The 23,708-nt window shown below is 42.8% G+C and overlaps 1 protein-coding gene across 1 annotated transcript in view; it reads right to left on the minus strand.

Moving 5' to 3' along the window:
- LOC138959035 (elongation factor Ts, mitochondrial-like) overlaps positions 1-23,708 on the minus strand; it is a 39,969-nt gene that overhangs the window by 8,113 nt on the left and 8,148 nt on the right. Inside the window, exon 2 of the mRNA XM_070330398.1 lies at positions 8,188-8,354. Within this exon, the coding sequence (XP_070186499.1) occupies positions 8,188-8,354 (167 nt within the window). The remainder of the gene's footprint in view (positions 1-8,187; positions 8,355-23,708) is intronic.

Raw genomic sequence — 23,708 nt, forward strand, 5'->3', positions numbered from 1 at the left:
CACCTCTTGTCGCACAAAATCTTGAACTGTGATGCTTTTACTACCCCTACCCCCTACCCATTCTTCAGAAAAGAGTGCATATTATCTTCCAAATAGAAAGGCAAGGTAATCAGATGATCAAAAACTTCAGAACAGAAATAGGGAAGCAAAAAAGAACACCCAACAGAGTTATTTAACTGTTGAATTCAGAAAAAACACACTTGTTTACTCATTTTGTAAGCTGAATTCAAAACTTGGATGACAGAAAAAAATAAATTAACAGTGCTAAAGTGGTTACAGTGTTCAGAAATAGTGTTAGTTACCAAGTTTAGTTATCCCTCTTCATCACAGTTAAAAGAAACACACCTCTTGTCGTGCAAAATCTTGAACTGTGATGCTTTTACTTCCCCCACCCCCTACCCATTTTTCAGAAAAGAGTGCATATTGTCTTCCAAATAGAAAATCAAGGTAGTCAGATGATCAAAAAACTTCAGAACAGAAATAGGGAAGCAAAATAGAACATCCAACATAGTAATTTAACTGTTGAATTCAGAAAAAAACACTTTTTTACTCATTTTATTAGCTGAATTTAAAGCTTGGAAGACAGAAAAAAAAATAAAAGTGCTAATGTGGTTACAGTGTTCAGAAATAGTGTTAGATACCAAGTTCAGTTATCCCTCTTCATCACAGTTAAAAGAAACACACCTCTTGTCGCGCAAAATCTTGAACTTTGATGCTTTTACTACCCCCACCCCCTACCTATTTTTCAGAAAAGAGTGCATATTATCTTACAAATAGGAAAGCAAGGTAATCAGATGATCAAAAACTTAAGATAAATAGGGAAGCAAAATAGAATATCCAACATAGTGATTTAACTGTTGAATTAAAAAAACACCTTTTTTTTCTCATTTTTAGAAGTTTGGAATTTCTCCGAAAGCGGCGTATGGCTGCCTAAATGGCGGGGTAAAAACGGTCATACACGTAAAAATCCACTCATGCTAAAAACATGAGTGAACGTGGGAGTCTAAGCCCATGAACGAAGAAGAAGAGGAGGAGAAGAAGAAGTAGTTTGGAAGACAGAAAAAATAAATTAAAAGTGCTAAAGTGGTTACAGTGGTTACAGTGTTCAGAAATAGTGTTAGATACCAAGTTGAGTTGTCGCTCTTTATCACAGTTAAAAGAAACACACCTCTTGTCGCGCACAATCTTGAACTGTGATCCTTTTACTACCCCCGCCCCCTACCCATTTGAACACAAAAGAGTGTATATTCTCTTCCAATTAGAAAAATAAGTAATTTGCAACTGGACATTTTTAAAATACATATTTTCTGTCAGTCCAAGGATTGCTTAGTCCATTAAAAACAAACAGACTAGGATTTAGCGCACCCATTTTAAGAAAAAGTTAACATGATCATATATATATCAGACTTTTTTTATGCAATTACTACTGAAGATTCCAGACCAGGTAAAACAATCATTTTATATTCTTTGTGACATTTTTTACTTTTTTTCCATAAATTTATCTATAGCGAGTCTTGTCTCTTTGTGTCATTTAGTTATTTTGAAGAATTCTATCCTGGCAAAAAAAATTAAAAATCCCTACCTACCTACCCTATTTTGTTTACCCATGTTATTAGAAACAGACAATTTATTTTTTATTGGCCTAAAGATCTTGAAACATTTGTTTTAATAGAGAAATAACAAGTACAGCCCTTAGCTGTGTCACTCGAATTTCTTTGTCAGGCTGAAACTTAGCTGTTGCGTTGAAGTCTGCTGTGTGTGTCTGGGTCCAAAGCAACTTTCACATTCTCATCTACACATTCTCATCTACACACTCACGTTACTCACACAATTATACAATTCTACCCACAGAGGCGTTCGGGGATGGGGGCGAATCACACCACAAAATACAAAGTATAACGTACACAGATTTTCTATTGAACCAAAAGGCAAATTAAATCATGAATAAATCAATCAAGCAAAACTTCCACACAATGACACATTCACTCTCGGTTCACACTGCGCTCTGGGCATGCACACTTGGCAGCACGTATACGTTCCGACGCCGTTTGTCTTCCTGCAAGTCCAGCACAGGCACACGATTGTCCAAGAATCACAATAATCCTCGTGAATGTCACAGCAGGCATAGTAAGGTTACGTAGAAAAGTCCAAAAGGGTGCGTCAGGGTTCCTGCAGGGCAGAGCTGATACAATTCAAGGAGTTTTCAAGGACATTTCCAGGACCAAATAAATGCTTTTCAAGGACATGATTTTCCCCAAATTAATGCGGTTCTCCGCGTCTGCAAACTATTAGTCATTCCGTAGTTGTTTCCCTTGCTAACTTCCGGGAAGGAAAGCAACTACGGGTGACTAATAATAGTTCGTCTGCTTTCGTTTTCACTCGATCTTTTATTCTCCCAAAATGTGTGTACTGTATTTGACGAAAAAAAAGGGGGTTACATTTTTTTTTAAATAAGACAAGCTGCTGACGAAATGTATAGGCAACAATTTGGAAAAATCAAGTACTTTTCAATGACCATTTAACAAAACTCTATTTTCAAGCACTTTTCAAGGCCTGGAAAAGGTTTTCCAATTTTCAAGGAGTTTTCCAGGGTTCAAGGACTCTGTACGAACCCTGGTGCGTTAATGATGGTAATCCGGCACACACACACACACACACACACACACACACACTGACACTGACACACACACACACACTCCGGTTTGGTAAGTTACCTGATAAATAATGTAGCCTGTAGATTTAACGGGGAGACTGATCAGACAGGTTTGTTTGTTTATTTGTTGCTTAACGTCCAGCCGACTACGCAGAGCCATATCAGGACGAGGAAGGGGGGGATGAAGGGGGCCACTTGTCAAGCGATTCCTGTTTACAAATGCACTAACCCATTACTTGTGTCCCAGCAGGCTTTAGTAAAACTAAATTAATACCTACTGGAAGATTACCAGTTTCCAGTATGTTAAAATAGGCTTAACCTATCTACTGCTGGACTTACATCAGAACACTAACAGATTAAACTATACATGAATCGCGAGACAAGCGGCAAGAGAAGAGATTTTTGGAAAAAATACAGGTGAATGAGCAAGAAGGCAGAAAAAGGAAAAGAATTCATGAAGAAAAAGAGAGCATGACAGGAAAGAGGAACCAAAAATCTACCTAACAGCAAACTAGAAAGCTCCTGCGGTTCCAAAAACAGGAGGGGCTTTTAATTTCATAACCGCAGTGCCCCACTGCGGGAGATCAGACAGGAAGAGTAATACTTTCACATTTCCGATGTTCAGCGATAAACTTGTTTTCTTCGAGAGTTCGATCTTCGTGCGATTCTGGTGCGTTGTCACCAAGAACGTTAAAAAAACACAGGATATCATCATGATGCCTCTCTACAAAAACCAGGTCTAGGAACTCTTCATCTAAAGTCAGTCAGTATTAACCTCCTCAACACAATCCTCATCTTGTCCCATAATAGTGATTTCTGCTGCCAAAGAACATGTGGTTCTCAACTCAAAAGACCGATTTGTCGTCTTCCGGCATTGCGAAATTCAGATCTACCCCAACTTCGTGCATTGATCTGAGCAATAAAATGTAGATGCGATAATCTGCAAACATCTCTTCAACACAATCTGCATCTTGTCCCATCGTGATTTCTGTCGGCAAAGAACATGTGGAACAATTTGTCATCTTCCAGTGTGAAATTCTGGATCTGCCCCAAGTACGTGCAATAAAATGTAGAAGCGATAATCTAAAAAAAATCTGTTCGCGTGAACGCTGCCACGTTGTCATCAGTCCAATGTCTTTTATCCAGAGCAGGGACGAACACACTTTTTCATCAGCAGTTTGTTATGTTTATCCGCAGACTGCTTTCCATTACTTGTCTGTTTTAGATTGACTCGTATTCAGCCAGGCAAGAAGTGCTTGTTTACAGTGACACGTTCTCACGCACGACATGTCGTAAATGCAAGTTCTAACGATTGTTTTTTATTGCACTGATAGAGAATGTCGATAGTTGTAAACTTCTGACATTTCCTAATGTTTATTTCATTATTTTGCATACGGATATGGCTAATAAGTGGATAATCTGTTACGACACGAAACGCGTTCTAAATCCGGGAAGGGAGGCTACTCCAGCGTACTGTCAGGTGTGTTCTAATACCTTAAGTAACAAAACCTTGTTTAGAATTATTTGCAAGAGACTTTAGTTAGTTATTTTAGTATAAATGTGTGATTGATGTGAAGTTATGAACTTTCACAAGTTTCAAACAATTTGTTTTATTTTGGCAATTAAAATCTGATTTTGTAATATAAGTGCAGCTTTAGCCTATACTACAACTCTGTGTTCTCAGTTTGTCATTGTTTTGCAAATATATTATACAGTAACTGTACTAGAGACCAACATAACAAAAATTCTTGTGAAGTTATGCGCACGCTCACATTTTATGATTTTTGTTATCGTTTGTTTTCACAAATGTTTTACTTTTATTACTTAGTTGTATGTTGATTACAAAGAGTAGCTGGAGAGAAAATAAGATGGCATATGCACTTTCTTACTTTGGTTTGAATTAGCCATAGTTTGTGATGTCACGGTGTGAAGTTATGAACTCCTAGGACATTCTAAAAATACTTTCAGTTTCTGCCAACTCTTTGAGTCAGACAAACATTTTGGTGTATTGAAATCCTTTTGATGGTACTTTTCAAGCACATTTTGCACAAAAACAGCAAAATTGTAGATTTAATGATAACTTATGCCAATATTTGCTGTGAAAAAATTGTGACAATATTAATTTCTATAAATAATACAGATAACCAAAAAATCTTCTCCACACTTCATCTTCAAAAATTACCTTCATGTTCCAGCTCACCTTTTTCAGATTAAAAAACAAAACACATTTTTTCCTGCCTGTATAAATTAAATTTATTTTACCAATAAAAGTAAATTATGTGAAGTTATGAACTTCCCATTAATGGAGTTCACATCTGCATCATGCGTGGCAAAAACAAGTTTAACTTGCTTGAAATGCAAAGTAATTTGCTGTAGCAATTTGCTCAGATGTCTAAAACAGACCCAATACATGTAGCAACAATGATTTAACAAGTCTAAATTTTGTGACGGTGTGAAGTTATGAACTCCTGCAAACTTTTAAACCTGAATCTGTGAAGTGATCAAACAAATGAGTTTTCTTAAATCATAGGTGTTCCTTGCGTATTTATGCTCTAAAATACATGTCTATTTTCAAAACAAAGAAAATGTTCATTTTTGACTCACATGCGAAGCAAAAGTGAGTCTATGTACTCACCCGAGTCGTCCGTCCGGAAAACTTTAACGTTGGATATTTCTTGGACACTATTCAGTCTATCAGTACCAAATTTGGCAAGATGGTGTATGATGACAAGGCCCCAAAAAACATACATAGCATCTTGACCTTGCTTCAAGGTCAAGGTCGCAGGGGCCATAAATGTTGCCTAAAAAACAGCTATTTTTCACATTTTTCCCATTTTCTCTGAAGTTTTTGAGATTCAATACCTCACCTATATATGATATATAGGGCAAAGTAAGCCCCATCTTTTGATACCAGTTTGGTTTACCTTGCTTCAAGGTCAAGGTCACAGGAGCTCTTCAAAGTTGGATTGTATACATATTTTGAAGTGACCTTGACCCTGAACTATGGAAGATAACTGTTTCAAACTTAAAAATTATGTGGGGCACATGTTATGCTTTCATCATGACACATTTGGTCACATATGATCAAGGTCAAGGTCACTTTGACCCTTATGAAATGTGACCAAAATAAGGTAGTGAACCACTAAAAGTGACCATATCTCATGGTAGAAAGAGCCAATAAGCACCATTGTACTTCCTATGTCTTGAATTAACAGCTTTGTGTTGCATGACCTTGGATGACCTTGACCTTGGGTCAAGGTCACATGTATTTTGGTAGGAAAAATGTGTAAAGCATGTGAGTCGTATGGGCTTTGCCCTTCTTGTTAAAATTGATTTTGTATGTCACAAAAATGGACACCTATTCTGACTTTGGGCCATATATATATGCCCTTTCATATTTGTATGCATCCTATTATAAAACAAGTGTGAAGTTTTTTAGTTGATACAAAAAACAGTTGAAATACAACCGGCCCCTGTAGCACAGTGGTTAGCGTATCGGGCTGCGGGCTGGGAGGTCGTGGGTTCGAATCTCATCAGTCATGTGGGTTTTTCGGGCTACGGCCGGCTCCTACCCAGAGTGGAAGTGCTATGGTTCCTATGGGAAGGCTGGGTTCACACAGCCGAGTGTCATTCACTTCACGAATGCGAATTTGAGGGTGCTCAGGTTCTGTTTTCCTGACCAACACCGCAGGTGCAGCAGTTCTCGGGCCTGGTTGACGCCAGGATATATTATAAAAGTAAGCGTAGAGTGCTGCCCTGTCATGTAGTCTCAAACCAAATTGGAAATCCATAGCATCATCATTATAATCATCCTCATTTCATTAATCATCCAAAATTATAAATTGTCCTGGCTCTTGTGGCCTTTCATGCCTGGAGCTCTCATGGTGACCATGGTCTCAGTGTTCCTGTTCCTTCCTTCCCTGAAAAGTAGTTCTGCTGTCAGTCTTCAACTTGTGACGTTCTGGGGGGGGGTGGGACGTAGTGGCGGTCTGCTCTCTGGAGGGGACGCTCACTCAGTCTGGCTCCGCGACTTAACAGTTAATGTTGTTAGTAGGGGGCATAGTAGATAGTGGGCCGCGTCTGTTGGCTCGGAACAGCACCACTACTGAACACCGTCGAAGTGACTCGGCGGTGCAGTGTCATCTTCAGAGGGTAGCCCACCGCAGCGACCCGACATCCCTCCCTGGAACGTCTGTAAATCGGTAAGTCTGGCAGCGGAATGAAATTCAGATGTGGTCGGAGCAGTTGAGCCTGGACGGGGCGGTGTGAGAGCACACCAGCACAAGGAAGAGGTGTTAGGACAGCAACAAAATAAAACTAACAAAAACAACAAAAACTGTTGTAATACATGTATTCAGGCATGGGAATGGTCCGCGGATCCGCTAATTTCAGCGGTTTTCGTGAGTCGTTTCAGGGGAAAAAAAAAAATTCAACAGAAAAAAATACCCTCAAAAATCGTATGAGGTTTTTATTCTCAAATGGTCGGGTGTCTTCAAATGGCACAAGCCACTATCCGGAACTGACGGTTGACTTCAGCTTTTGTGATCTTGGCTGTCCCACTTGATATGAAACAGACGTTCGCGCAACATCCGCTGGATGTGGTTTACTTGTCCGAGACAAATACGCGTTTGTTTGTTTGTTTGCTTAACGCCCAGCCGAACACGAAGGGCCATATCAGGGCGGTGCTGCTTTGGCATATAACGTGCGCCACACACAAGACAGAAGTCGCAGCACAGGCTTCATGTCTCACCCAGTCACATTATTCTGACACCGGACCAACCAGTCCTAGCTCTAACCCCATAATGCCAGACGCCAGGCGGAGCAGCCACTAGATTGCCAATTTTAAAGTCTTAGGTATGACCCGGCCGGGGTTCGAACCCACGATCTCCCGATCACGGGGCGGATGCCTTACCACTAGGCCAACCGTGCCGGTACAAATACGCGTCTCTTGTGTTAAATTTGAAAGACAAATTTATGTCTTCGGTATCAAACATTGTTCGACGCGGCCAGGATTATGACGAAAAAGGTGTGGTTAACCAATGGAAATGGGAGTGGGAGTTCACTGGCTGCTTTTTTCAAGAAATAACTTTTACCATTCAGTCACTTTTTTTGTCTTTTTTTTTTTATCATTATATTATTCATTCCTTGGATTCAATGCCTGGAACAAGAGAAAGTTAAAGGTGAGCTGGATCCTATCACATGTTTCCTGGTGGGTTTGACAAGTATGATTGAGAGTGATAGCAGTATCACATGTTTCCTGGTGGGTTTGACAAGTATGATTGAGAGTGAGAGCAGTATCACATGTTTCCTGGTGGGTTTGACAAGTATGATTGAGAGTGAGAGCAGTCAGTGAATGTTAGCAAGAAAGTCATGAAGTATGCACATTCCTTGGTTCAGAATTTTTAAAACTTAAAGTTGCAGCTAAAACACCTGCATATTGTGTGGGTTTTTTTCTCTCCAAATTTATGTAATGGTACATAGTAATCGTACATAATGACCATGTATATTATAAAAGTATTAATGAATCGTCTTACCTTTTCTAAGTCATTTTCAAACTGTTCCAGTGCTTTTTTGCAGTTGATGAAGGAAATCCCTGTCCGTTTCCTCAACTTGCTCAGCATTGCCTTGTCCACAGAAGCAGCCATGCCTCGCACTTGAAGGCCATTGTAAAGAGCCGATGACACACGCAAACATAACAGACCTGAAAACCAAATGATAGTCTGATTTACTAAATTTAGTAAACAGAGCTGGACTCCAAGTGTAAAGAAGAAGAAGAAGACTTAAATTTAGTTTTCTTGCAATAATAGCTCTGAACCTATGCTTGACTCACTGGGTCTTCTTTTCACAGAAGCACTAGTCAGCCTTAAATATAGTAGACTTCCACGATATCACTGTTGTTGGGGTCCATAAAATACATTGACAAAATATGGAGCAGGTAATATCTGTGTCTGTGTCTGTGTTGACACACAATTTATGCCTACTTGACACAAATGAACATTAGCTGATCACATTATTTTCATCCCGACCCATAACAAAGACGACAACTTGTCTTGGCATGAAACAGACATTAGCTGACATCACCATCCCACGCAACAAAATAAAAAGGTGAATAAAATTAGAATGGGGAAAAAAAGTTGGCGTGCTATCTCAGAGCCTATTTTCTTTGTAGGCCAAAAATATTGCACCTAGTCCTAGCTCATGTATTGTGTGTAAAAGCCTGACAGTATCTGTGATGGTTTACGGGAGGCTTACTGTGGCTTTATGCAAAGTCAATCTTGGGTCCTTGATATCAGAATGTATACACGCGTATCGTATCTCCAGTACATGTGTGCTTTAGTACAAACTAAACTGAACCCCTGTGGAAAGAATCCGACTTGCAAAATCCAAGACTCAAACAGCTTTGTCACAGTCGCTTTCCTTCTTTGCCACTACTAAAGCAAACGTGTGCAAGATTGTATGTTACACGCTTTGGAGCATGGCAAGAACGGAGTCAAACTCGAAATCATCCCTCCAAAAGCCCAAAAATGCACACACGACTTTCATTTCTCCTGCTGTTATCGTTTTTTCTCTTTACAAATACTTCAACGCTGAAATTACTGAAAACGGCATCCCAGTAGACAGTACTGTTTCCATACGCGAATTTAGCTGCCCTTGGAAAGTGGCTCACTCACGAAGCCTGTTGCTCTGAATCTACACTAATCGCCATAAAAAACTAAACACATACATTTAGCTGTAGAACACATACATTTAGCTGTATTGTAAACCAAGTATATTGCCAGAAAGGTAATTCATACCCCTACCGTTTGAAACAAAGAGTTTCATTTTTCATCAATTAGATTTTATGCAGTGTACCGGAGACCTAGGACACCCCCCAAAATTGAAAATTTTAATCTAAATTTTAATTTGATTATATACTTACCCAACTCACATAACGCAATTTACTTCAGTTTAGTGCTAGGACGCTGAATAGCATCGCCTTGGTAACAAGGGGAGGTCACCCTAAAAAAGAGCTACCTTGACCCCTTAACAGGACAAAGTCACGCGTGACTTCCTGACCTTGCCGCCATCTTAGAATCATTCAATCGAAAGCGAACATAGAAAAATGTCCCTCTTTTTTAGGAAAAAACCCCCATAAAACCCCAAAAGCGGGGCAGGAGGGCGGGTATACACTATGTGAGTTGGGTAAGTATATAATCAAATTAAAATTTAGATTAAAATTTTCAATTAAATTACATATCTTATCCCAACTCACATAACGCAGAATGCTAATGAAGGAGGTGGGAAAACAAAATTCTACTTGTCCAGCAGCGACAATGGCTGGTAGGGAGCTACTGCCATCATGACGAGTGCTGGCCACATCTCGCAGGTAAAAGTTGATGAAGACGTCCTGCGATTTCCAATAGGCAGCGTCTAGGACCTCTGCCAGCCTGCCCGAGCGGAGGACTGCCAGAGAAGTAGCCCAGGCTCTGGCTTCATGAGTTCTTGACGACGTCATAGTAAGGACAGAATGCCCAATCCCAACTTGTCTGTGCCACCACGCATACGCTTGTTTAATAAGCGTAGAGACCCATCTTACCAAAGTGACCCGCGACACGTCCTTGCTCCTTTCAGTGTTAATTGAGATGAAGAGCAGTCTTTGGTCCCTAGGCCTAAATAGGCGTGGTACGGGATAAGTAGCTGGTAAGAGTATGAACAGGACAATTGACCATATCAGGGTCACCAGACGCAAGAATCCTACTTAAAGGAGGAATGCGAATAACAGGAGGACAGACCAGGTTTTTGGTTTTTGGCAAGGAACTCCGGCCGAAATCTTAAAACAACAGAGCCATCGCTCTCAAAAGAAATATCCTTAGCCAGGCCTGAAAGAGCGTGCACCTCACTGCCTCTACGGGCAGAGGCTAACAAAACGACAGGGATCGCGTTTACCGGTAATTTCCGGTATTTTACCGGTTAAGATTCGCCAATACCGGAAAAAAAAGTGGATGTCGGTCAGACGTACCGATTGTTATTTGGTTTGACCGGTAAAAAAAAAAGTAGTAATTACAAAAATCGTTTGTCAGTACGAGAGAGAGAGAGAGAGAGAGAGAGAGAGAGAGAGAGAGAGAGAGAGAGAGAGAGAGAGAGAGAGAGAGATTTGGATGGCTTGTTGTGACAGCGCTAGCCTACAATGTTGCGATTATTTCTCCATTGATGACACTTGATGTCAAGGTGTCAAACATGACGTCAAAAATCAGACATCATACTTTTCGCGCCATTTCTTTCGGTTCCCGGTCCATCGTAAAATCTTTCAGTTTATGTTATAAGGGACGGCGTCTAACTATAGCCGACATAGCATCATACCGGGAAATCACGTACTCACACCAGCTTAGATCTTTGTCTACATACAGTTGATTATTGTGAGGCGAGTCGATTGCGATGAAGAAGCAACGATCTTTACTGTCTTTTCTACCCCCAAGAGGTGAGAAAAAGGCCTTTGAATGAAGGAACTGAAAGTGAAAGTACTTCACGGCCTAGTACATCTGCAGAGCCCGAGTCTCAAGCGGCGGCAAAGAAACCAACATCGGCATCTTCCACTGTCAAACGATTTCAGGAAAAATGGTGCAAAGAGTTTCTGTGGTTGCGGACAGAGGGGGAGGGGGAGAACTTTCTCATGTTTTGTGAAGACTGACTGCAAAAAAACACGTCAAAAAAATGGTTACACAAGAGGTTGTCGAAATTTTCAACATTCATCTCTCGAAGACCATTCAAAATCGCTAAGTCATAGAAATGCTGTTGGCTCTGCGCGTGAAAACTTTTTGACAACAAAGACTAGGCGAAAGTGAAACTGTAACAGTAAGTAACTAGTGAGTAAGTCTTCCAGTTGCGTGATTACTATTTGCTTTCCTATTTTATTTCGGAAGTCTCTCTCTGTCTCTCTCTCTCTCTCTCTCTCTCTCTCTCTCTCTCTCTCTCTCTCACAGCGGCTGCTGATGTGTCACTGTCAAGTTGTGCGACAGTTGCTTTTTTGAGGGGGGGGGGGGGGGGGGAGAAAAAACGTCCGCATATCACTGACATTGATTTTATGTATTGTTAGTCATTGTTTGTCTTTTACTGGTTGCCTTGGCAAGCTTACCGATTTTCGTGAGAGCCTTGTAGCCAGCTCATGACGTCATACCGGTTTGAAAAATACCTAGCGCGATCACTGAACGAGGAACAAGGCTTTACGAGTCAAGTTAGCAAGCTCGCTGAAGCTAAATGTTCGAAATCCGAAGAGGCTAGAAACTTGAGTACCAAAAATAAGTCCCACGCGGGAAGAGGGGACTTAGCCTTCGCAAAACCAATCGCTGCCCCCTTAAGAACACTAGCAATTACACCGCCCAGGTTAATGCTATGCCCTAATTGCTTCAGAGTAGAAGAAATGGCTGAGCGCCTGACTCTCAAAGAAGCCAAGCCCTGAGCAGCCAAACACGAGAGATGATTTGCTACATGCATAGAGCGAGGTGAAGTAGCAGTAACTCCATTCTCCGAGCACCACTTTGTCCAAGCTGACCAGTGTGATGCATAAACAGTGCTGGTCGATTCCCTGTGGGCCTTTTGGACAAAGCCTAAAGCAGCGTCTGAGGAGCCAGAACGGCGCAGCGACCTAGAAAGAAGGGAGGGCCGTCTGCGAGGCGAAGGAGGTCCAGGAACCAATGTTGGCTGGGCCACCAAGGGGCCACCAACACCAAGCAAGGCTGTTCCAGCTCCGCCTTCCTGAGAACGTTTCCCAAGAAATGAAACGGGGGGAAAGCATAGGCTATCAGACGCGACCAGTCTACTTCGAGGGCGTTTGTTTCCCACGCCTCTGGGTCTGGAAAGGGGGAGACAAAGACCTGAAGCCTGCGGGAGAATCTTGTCGCAAACAGATCGACTGTAGGCTTGCCGAAATGCCACCACAGACGTTGTAGGACCTGATGAGTCAAAGTCTACCCCGTGTGCATCGTACACGACGGGCGACTGAGGTAGTCCGCAAGAACGTTAAGTTTGCCTGGGATGTACTTCGCTGACGACAGAATAAGGTGCTGGCTGCCCCAGGCCAGAATCTGACCTGACCTGACAGAAAGAGTGAGAGACAAAGTGCCTCCCTGTTTGTTGATATAGGCCGCCACGGTCGTGTTGTCTGTGCGAACCCGAATGTGTTTGTTCCTGACCATAGACAGAAACGATTGGAGTCCCAGGAAAACAGCCTCTAACTCTAGGGCATTGATGTGCCACCCACTCTGCGTCTCGTTCCACAGACCTGACGCAGTATGAACAGAAAGATGGGCACCCCAGCCCTCCATAGACGCGTCTGTGAACAGAAACTCGTCCGGGGGGGCCATCGAGATTGGCACTCCCTGTGAAATCCCGGGGAGCAGCCACTGCCTCGTTGTGTGCCGAAACCAGCTTTCGAGAGAGACTACTGTCTCCCAGCCCTGAAGAGAAGGCTTCCACAGCGAACTCAGGGCAGCCTGAAATGGCCGCTTGTGGACTCTGCCTAAGGGCACAAGAGTGGCCATCGATTCCATTTGGCCAAGAAGAGAGGTCAGAACACGTACAGACGCTTTCTTTTTCAAGGACAGAGTTCGAATCAGACTTTGCAACTTGTCCACCCTTCTCTGTGAAGGGCGTACCAGCCAATCGACGGTGTATGTCTTTTGCGTGTGGAAGAAAAACAACCCCAATGCTAAAAACGTCTGTGCCAAACCTAGGTTTAGCCACATGATGGTGTTTTAGTTCTTTCCGTAACCTCTTAGAAAGAAAAGCTGAAACTAAGGAATTACTGCGAGTCCTTCGTGCTGCGCAGCGAAAGTCGCTGACAGAAGCCACTGCCTCAAGAGGTAGGCTTAGCCGGAAAAGTTCCGACTGAGAGGTTACGAGCAGTGGCTCAGTGAGCCTAAAAAATTTTAGTCAGAATGTGAGCCCGTAATTTGGACATGTTCTGGCGACTTGTCGGAAACCAAAGCTTATGACTCTGATGAGAAAGCGCAATTCCGTAACCCGTAAAAGCTGAGATTGTTTTAACAGATCACAGCTTCTCCCAGAAGATGGGGAGGGATGCAGCGTAGCATAGACGTGCGAACACTCCCCTGATGAACCACAAAAAGCAAAGAGCGGAGTAGATCCGCCTCTTGTTTGTAACCTGAGCCAAGCAATGTGCCAAGAAAAGCGCTTTATAGACTTTAGCCAAAGTGGCTAGAAGCGACATGCCAACCTTCTCCCGTACGACACGACGAAACTCGAAGTTGACAAGAGCAGAGAAGATAGAGCGCTATAAAAAATCTTTGCAAAGTTTCCGAAAAAAAGGATAACTTGAAAAGATCATGTGCTTATTCCCTCAGAGACAAGAAAGAGGACTCAGTATAACGTACTGTTCTACTGTAGCCGTCTTCCCTACCAGAATAGTGACAACTTTCTCTACCGCATCGTCACGAAACCTGAATGGGTCTAATGACGACACGAACGGTCTCGACAGAGATCTCTGCAAAGTCTCAGAGAGAGACGATAACTCAAGCAAGCGTAAGCCAGTTACTCCAAAGACAAAAGAGAATTCTCCGAAAACGGGACTACTCTGTCTCTGCTGTATCATCTTGCCGAAGGACTGCAAGTTCCGGTGTGACCGGAAAAGTGGAACGAGGCAAGGCAAACGAGTCAATCAAATTGACTGAATTATGCGGCAGTGTAAACTTCTTAGCCAAACCAGCAGGCAAAGCTGAGGCTAAACACAAAGAAGCACGGTAAGGCTGCGCTGAACCAGGAGCCAGACCGTGAGCTGTTAACCGCGGTCAGCGTGAAACGCACCGCCATGCTGACCAGTAGTCAGTAGCTTAGACAACTCGAACGCTACCAACGGGGATTCCCGAAAACGGAACTGCTGTTTCTAGTCCTTCGCAGAACGGAAATCCCCCAAAGCGGAAGGAGGTTGGGCAAACAAACCTACAAGTGTTGCCGCACCCTCCTCGAACTACCGTGAAGCAACTTCCGCCGCCAAAGCCAGTGCTAGCGGAAGTTCAACCGGTACGCGGAAGTTGGCATCTTCGTCATCCTGAACGAAAGCACCAAAATCCGACTCATAATCCCGCACATCCGTGCAACCAGGCAACGAACTTCCGCCCTGACTACAATAGTCAGGCGAAGCGTCACCCAGAAGGGACGACACACGAGGGATGCGACACCCAAGCAGTGTGTCCCTAGGGACTGCTTTCCTGCCCAGAGGGCGAAAGCGGGGAATGTCACCCCCTCCTCAAAATACCGAGAAGCCACTTCCTCCGCTAAAGCCAGAGCTTGCGGAAGCTTAGTCGGTATGCGGAAGTTGACATCTTCGTCACCCTGGACGGAAGTGCCAAAATCCGCCTCGTAGTCCCTCACTTCCGTGAAGTCAGGCAAGACACTTCCGCCGTGACTACCATAGTCCGACGAAGCGTCGCCCGGAAGAGACGCCACACGAGGGATTTTAGACCCAAGCGGCACGTCTCTAGGGACTGCTTCCTGCCTGGAAGGCGGAAGCGGGGAAAGCTGTGAAAGCTGTGCTGCCGCACCGACTGCTCTTCCAGAGAGCGACGGCGGACGCACTTCCCCTGTTCGGTCGGAGACCGAACGCGTGTCTGGGCTTTTCCCTCGACCTAGAAGTTCACTCAATCGGAACAACGTAGACCGAGGGCCTAAGCTTTCGCGCACACGTACCGGTGTGGCTACTCTCTCCAAACCACGCACTTCGTTTTGGCCGGAGAACCCAGTTACTGGCGAAGTATAAATACCTTGATCGTCGTCAGTCCAAGAGGCCTGGGAACGCAGCAGGGAAACACCACGGCTACCATCAAACGAGGCGTGTACGTCGGCAGACGTAAAGATGGAGGAAGGCGGAACACGCATCCTGGCAAGGGAACGCACACCTCCCACACCGGAAGGCAAAGACAACATCTCAGCCTTGGTAGATGAAAACTCGGCTGAAAGAGAGGATATCTGAGCACTCAAGGAGTGCAAAATAGCAGAAACATCCTGCTTCTCGCTAACTGGACCTGAAAAGGACAAGACCGGTGAAGCAGCTGAAGGCAAACTAGGCATAGCCGGAGAATTTGGCAAGTCTATCGCAACATCAAACGAGGATTTAGTCAAAGGGTCAGTGACTTTAATCGAAGCTTGACCTGCCGAACTCTTAGACTACGAGAAGACTTCTTCGTGGGAGAAGGCTCGGCCACTGACTTAGCATTTTTCTTCTTTTCCTTATCCGACATGGCGAACGGAAAAAATGTAAACAAAGCTAAGTACTCGACAAAACCTAAGTCACAAAACGATAACAAACGACAAAAAAGCTCACCCAAACACACAGTAGGAGCAGACTTCTTCGTGGGAGAAGGCTCGGCCACTGACTTAGCATTTTACTTCTTTTCCTTATCCGACATGGCGAACGGAAAAAATGTAAACAAAGCTAAGTACTCGACAAAACCTAAGTCACAAAAAGATAACAAACGACAAAAAAGCTCACCCAAACACACAGTAGGAGCAGAGGGACCGTGTGCAAGTACCAAGGCAGGGTCTGACAAAGGCAGAAGTCAGACAAACCGGCTGAAAGCCGGAGCAAAATCAAAACACGTCTGTAGCCACAGACCGCTGAAGAGTGAATGATTTTAAGATGGCGGCAAGGTCAGGAAGTCACGCGTGACTTTGTCCTGTTAAGGGGTCAAGGTAGCTCTTTTTTAGGGTGACCTCCCCTTGTTACCAAGGCGATGCTATTCAGCGTCCTAGCACTAAACTGAAGTAAATTGCGTTATGTGAGTTGGGATAAGATATGTAATTTAATCAATTTCGCAAAGGCAAATTTGCAGACACTATAATACACAAAAAATCAAAATAAACAAGAGTGACCCCGTTTTTGATCGCAAATTGAAGAACAACTCATTTTCTACCCACACAAATTAATTTGGTTCAGCTGTTGTGCCTAGCAGTGTTGTTTTGCCATTTTGAAGAAGACTGGTGTCAGCCTCGTCAGAAGCCGTAAAAGGCCTGTTTTGGCGTCATTTCTTGTGGGCTATGTGGGTAAAAACCCTGTTGTTTTGGAATGGCTTATTGTATTGCTTTTAAATTTGACATGAGTATTGATAACACAATTGCTAAACAGTGTGTACAATTTCATGGCGTTTTGATGAGTTTTTTGACGTACTGGAACTTTTCAGAACAGTTTGTTTACAGTATAGTTGCAAAAATTCACCATTTTGCACACTTCAACACAAATGAATGTTACAATTGGGAATCAATTTTGGTACAAAAGCAACAACGCGCTTGGGTGGTATGGAAATGTGAATGCGAAACAACAATTACGAAAAACAGGTCTTCGAACATCAAAACCAAGTTCAGCACAGCAGACTTAACTGGCACGTCACTTAGTCATAGCGATAAAAAGCGTGCCAGTTGGATAAATGTGACATGTAAACGTAAATACTGAAAAAACCAACAGCACAGAACAAGTAAGAATATATCATTCTTTATTTTCATAATAAAAAAGTCACCAGAGATATAAACAAAGTGGTGAAAGTTGCAGCATTTTCATAAAAAATCGCTGTGCTTGAGGCAGTGGGACCAAATAGCTACAGTTACAAGCTTAAGTTGCTATCATGGTGAATGCAGGTGAAAGAGTGTATGAGAGAGGGAGAATGATGCTCTGTTTTTTGTTTTGTTTCTCAAATAGATCAGATAGATGTAACTGTTGTAAACTTTGGGATTGTGAAGTAAATGTAACAGCAGAATACATCGCGCGTCGACAACTGCAGCGCTCCTCGAAGCGCCGCGCGTCGTATAAATCGCAACGCTGCACAACGGGCCGCGCTTCGTGAATCCACTTCATTCAGACTTGGTCGTGTGACAGTTTTCTTCCACACTCGTTTAGCTGATGTCTAACTCAGCCTGATGGCTTCGTTAGACAATCAACGTAATCTCGTGTGGAAGAAAACGCCTGTACACGACCAAGTCTGAACAGCAGGTAATATCATATGGCTATATTATAAATGGGCAACTCCCAAAAGGTGTTCCCTGTCATATGACATTTTTAAAATATCCACACGTAGTTTATTTGTGAAAAAATACCAATCAAGCTGCTTTCATTGTAATCTGAAATGTTTGAATGTAATGATACCAAAGGTTTGTAGCAAATACTAATGTATTAGTATTTTTTTTATTGGATTTCAAACGTAAATTTACCCCCAATTTTTGCTGTTTTTCCTCCACTTTTTTTGGGTGTGATCAGAAAAGCTTACATTTGATAACAAAATAATTGTTTTCTTTTTATTTGAAGTAATGAAACATGTTGAATAAAGTTGCTTCTACGTTATGGAACACTCGTTTGTTTAAAACATATGTTAAAGTTATGAAATTAACACTTGGAAGTGTACAGTTTTTTGTGACTGTTCACGTCACACTCAGCCACTGTCCCTTTTCTTCTTTGCCCAAAGTAATCAAAATCAGGCAACCCAGAATGAGTTGCTTCAGAACTACTCCTCGTAACAGGGGGTAGGATGGCAGTCAATGGACACGATGATTTCATGATTAAAACTTGTTTGTGTGTCACAAAATTCACGTCACAAATGTCACGAGAAACAGCACTGCTGTTACTATATTTTACTTTCGTTTTCTAACGGCAAGAATGACATTTTGATTTACATTAACCGTATAAGTATGTAGTCTGTGCAAAAAAACGACATCCGGGAAGAAGAGCGAAATGGCAGCCTGAGTTCAGTGTGATCGCGTCACACCAAAATTACATGTCACAAGAAACAGTACATCCTTGTAAATCCATTACTTTATTCAATTTACTGCTTCTTTTGATCTAAAATGTTTCTGATCAAGAAGTTAAACAAAACAAAAGCCCACTATTGCGTGTAATAATGGCTCGGGATAATTTCAGATGTTTTTCGTTACAAGTCACAACACGTGATGCTGGTATTGTCACAAGAAACATTTACATATATGCTTTTTTTCTCCAACAAAGGGTTTTATGATTAGAAGAAAAAAAATTCTTATTAAGGTTCTTCACATTGCTTAATTTTGTGCTGCTTCGACTCCCTATTTTTGTGGATAAAGGATTTGGTTTTTCACAAAAAACCCAGATGTTTAGCTAATTTTGAGATCAAATTTCACTCAAGCCTTATTTGTATCTTTTGCAGACAAATATGTTAATACGAACAAAGTGGGATATTAAAAAGTTTGATCAGGAAGAAATTATTATTTTTTGTGGGATGCATTGTTGCATAAGTGAACAAGAGGCGAAGCCTTCAAGGCTCACGTAAGAAATCGACAAACAGTAACACAAACTCAATCACTCCGTCACACATACACACACACACAGTAAGCATAGGTGACACTGTGCAAGAAAGCGAGACACTAGATCTAGATCTGTTTGTCTGCATGTAGCCTACTTACAGGGACACGACTGCCAACTAGTCTCGGCCCGCTCAAAATAACAATGACCGAGACTTTCAGTAATTCCTTCGCGTGACGTCTAACCCTCTTACGCCATAATGTGACGTCTTCAAATGTTAAAGTTTCTACCACAGACATACATACATACATACATACATACATACGCACGCACGCACGCACAGACAGACAAAAGTTAGCATCGCATAGGCTACACTTACGTGAGCCAAAAACTGTTTCTCGTGACATGACACGTATACATAATGAGAATCGCAGGGATGCCGTTAGGCGTAGGACATCGCCATCAGACATAGACCGATTGAAAGGCTCAAATGTCCGATTCATATAGCCGCATGCAGGGATCTTTCTTTTCTTTATTTGGTGTTTAACGTCGTTTTCAACCACGAAGGTTATATCGCGACGGGGAAAGGGGGGAGATGGGATAGAGCCACTTGTCAATTGTTTCTTGTTCACAAAAGCACTAATCAAAAATTTGCTCCAGGGGCTTGCAACGTAGTACAATATATTACCTTACTGGGAGAATGCAAGTTTCCAGTACAAAGGACTTAAAATTTCTTACATACTGCTTGACTAAAATCTTTACAAAAATTGACTATATTCTATACAAGAAACACTGAACAAGGGTAAAAGGAGAAACAGAATCCGTTAGTCGCCTCTTACGACATGCTGGGGAGCATCGGGTAAATTCTTCCCCCTAACCCGCCGGGGGTGCATGCAGGGATGTCGTTAGGCATCGGACATATAACGATGAAAATCCCCAAATGTCCGATTCACATTGCCGCATGTCGGTCAGATATATATGTCCTATCGTTTTAGCCTGAGCGTGGTCATTGTCCGATATGTACTCCATTCCTTCGGACAGCGTGATATTCGTTAATTTTCATTTCAAGATACAAATCTTCTAAAAGACCGAACGCTCGAGCGCTCTCGTGTTCAGCTGACACTGAAGTTGCCAGTGCCGCGTGCGGATCTTTTCTTTTGTCAGGAATTCCCGAACCGTTTGCGGTATGCGCCGTTTGGGTAAAACCGTCTCGGTGCAGCGCACTGATCTAAAAATAGTGGATTATTTTTAGATCAGTGCATGCTACAGGAGTACGGGAGACAACTCCAACTGACTAAATTTGTCGTCTGCTTTTGTTTTCGATACGAGACGAAGCACTGAATTATGCCGCTGAAAAAAACCCTAAAGCCTGCAAAAGATCAGCATTAGATCAAACCGATCATTTTGTTTTTCAACTTTTATCCAAATCATGCAGTTTGTAATCAAAGTAAGAGCTCTGAAGTTGTTCATGTTGGTTTCTTTTTTGTGGTTTCTTTGAAACTAAACAAATACATTATATGCACACTGTTTTGATGTATTTACTATATTATGTGTGTGTTCTACTGCGGGCGTGCGTGGGTGTGTGTGTGTGTGGGCGCATGACTTTGGAACAATTCCATGGAATGTGTTATAAGCTGTTTGGCGCAAATTCATAATGTCCTATTACACTTTCTGAAAGCGGTCAAATGTCCTAATGATGCTGAAGAACTCAGGACATTTGTCCTATTGATGCTGAAGAACTCAGGACATTTGTCCTATTGATGCTGAAGAACTTTGGCTTTTCAACGGCATCCTGTGCTACGTTTGGGTCAAAAACAGGTGAAAACGCGGCTAGCGTCATTCTTGAAAATGACAGTGCCAATGACAGTTTGTTTGTTTGTTTGCTTAACGCCCAGCCGACCACGAAGGGCCATATCAGGGCAGTGCTGCTTTGACATATAACGTGCGCCACACACAAGACAGAAGTCGCAGCACAGGCTTCATGTCTCACCCAGTCACATTATTCTGACACCGGACCAACCAGTCCTAGCACTTATAACCCCATAATGCCCGAAGCCAGGCGGAGCAGCCACTAGATTGCCAATTTTAAAGGCTTAGATATGACCTGGCCGGGGTTCGAACCCACGACCTCCCGATTACGGGGCGGACGCCTTACCACTAGGCCAACCGTGCCGGTCGCCAATGACAGTGTCGGCGCTGAAACTGACACAACCACGAAAAGAGAAATGTTGTCTTTTGTACAGGACATGGTGTCGCCCAGCAGGAAATTCGCAGAAATGGTCTTTTAACTATTCATGGCTGACCCTTTTTGGTTGGTTTGAAGGGCAGCTGTCAAGTTGCCTGGTCTCAAAAATGCGCGGAGTCGCGTGCAAAAACGCGTTTAAGAGTTTTCCGAGTTGATTCAACTAAAGACTGTTGATTTGGTCCAGAAGAAGACACTTTCATCATTAGTTTGAAACCATTAAAATGCGTGAAACTTTCTGCTAGTTCTCACAATCCGCAAAAAAACGAAGCAGTTGGCAGGCCGAAACGACTCAAAATCCGCGACCGACAACTCTGTCAGCACAAGAAAGACGCCGCAGCGTTAGCCTTGCTGTGACGTCACTCGAGGAAGCCGATAAGGCCGCTGTGAAGTTTACAGTACAATGTAGACTACAGCTGGACATCTGTAATGCTGTACGCGTGATTGATTCTTGCACAAAGTAAAGTATTATGATGGTAATATCTTCTCAAGACCCACGTTCACATTTTCTCTTCTTTGATCTGACCGACTGCAACCTTTACAAGTCATTTCTAAAGTGGTTCACATGCTGTTGCTACTCCTCCAGTCCACCCGGTTAAACCATAAAGTTGCTCAACCACAGACCCTCGTGTCCCTTGTCAGCAGACACTGTACACTTATGAAGAAGGTCCGCTTGAGGTGTCACACCAATTACCGTGTACGTGTGAGGTACTGAATTCAAGACAAAAGCCAACTCTGTCGGTGGGAAAATCTAGGAAAGAGATGATGATAATACATCTTCAGTTACTCACTCAAGTAGATAGACGAGATAAGATAAAGGGAAGAGAGACGGAGACAAAGATGAAACAGTGGATCTAGTGTGGAAAATGGGGGAGGGGGGTTCGGCCGCAAAAAATCAAAGATGAATTTGTCAAACTGTGTTTGTGATGGTTATCGTGTGTGTGTGTGTGTGTGTATGTGTGTGTGTGTGTGATAACACGTATGTGTGTGTGTGTGTGTGTATATGTGTGATAACACGTGTGTGTGTGTGTGTGTGTCTGTGTTCCTCGACGCGTGACAATATCTGCCAATAAGTTGAACAAAAACAGGGTTCAAGTGGAACAAAAGCAGGAGGGGGACAGAAGACATGTTATGAACTCCGTTTTTTACTGCGAAATTTTGGCCTGGGAGAAGTCACCCCATCCTAAGTTTCTCTTCACCTACCCGTGAAGTATGCTTGAGGGCTTGACTAGACAACCTGATTGCGCCCATTACACGGCATAAAGAGAGCACCGTTCCACCCGGCCGATTCCGCGGCTGACGTCACGCGTCCAAGGGAAGTAATTTTCGAGCGGGCTGCATTGACTCGGCCAAGAATGCAAACTTTCTTCGATTAAAGACATTGTAGCATGTCTAAAGTCTTCGGACTTGTGTTATCAAGCTGTCAAAATCACCAAGTAACTTTTAAGTATAGTTTCAGTTACATGATAACTCATTCTAAGGAACAGATTTTGAGAGCCACAACCCGACAGCTGCCCTTTAAGATCTTGACAGCAAAGAGACCATACTGCTTTGTCGAATCTGCGTTGAAACGGACACTTTTTTTTCTCAGTATTTCATTTTCTAGTCAAATCATGCACATGCAGTTTGTGAGACCGTGAGTGAGTGAATCACAAAAAGAGTGCTGAAGGTTTTGGTTGCTTTTTAGATGTTTGTTTCTTTTTGTGTGTGTCCTATTTGGAACTAAATTAATAAAACAATGTATGCAAAAATATATATGTGTGTGTGTGTCAAAGCATGTGTGTGTGCACATGTTTTTGGAGCCATTCCATGGACAGTGCTTTGCACAAAATTATGTCCTATTGGAATTTCTGAAAGCGGTCAAATGTCCTATTGATTCTGAAGAGCTATAGGTGTGAATTTGTAACAACATCCCTGGAATTGTCAAGGAACATGATCTGTGAGCACTTTATGTGGCTATGAATGAAAAGAGTCCATCAAATGCTTATATAACAAATGTTTTTTAATCTTGGTTTTTAATTTAACTAGAACCATAGACCTATATTAGATAGATAGGAAACTCCTTCACTGCGCCTGCGAGGATGGTCGCCTACCGCAGGAAAAGGTAACTGCGTATGCCACGAACTGTCCGCGGCGGTCCGCGGTAGTGTAATACCGTCCCTTGCAGAGCTCTTCTCTGCCGGAGATACAACTTAACCGATTCTGTTCGGCTTCCTGTTTACATTTTAGCGCTTGTTGTGGGATAAAGGATGTCGACAAAAGAGGATTTTCTGAAGTGGGACGACTTGCCACTGGAGTACATTTTTGGAGAATTTACGGAGGATGATGTGAAAGCGGTTCCGAACCTGAAAGTGACGAAATCGCAAGCGAAACGATTCTTCCGCCTCCTGCAAAGCGTCAACGTTCGTCTGCGAAGAATTTCAAGTGTCCCGATTGCACCAACAGTTAATAGTTATGCCTCTATCAGCGGTTTCAGAAGACATGTCACCAAGAAGCACAACAAGCCACATTTGAAAGGTAAGACTTCATATATATATCTGCGCGTGTGCGTGTGTGGTTCATAA

This window comes from Littorina saxatilis, linkage group LG2 (assembly GCF_037325665.1).
Source record: "Littorina saxatilis isolate snail1 linkage group LG2, US_GU_Lsax_2.0, whole genome shotgun sequence".
NCBI classification, from domain to species: Eukaryota; Metazoa; Mollusca; class Gastropoda; order Littorinimorpha; family Littorinidae; genus Littorina; species Littorina saxatilis.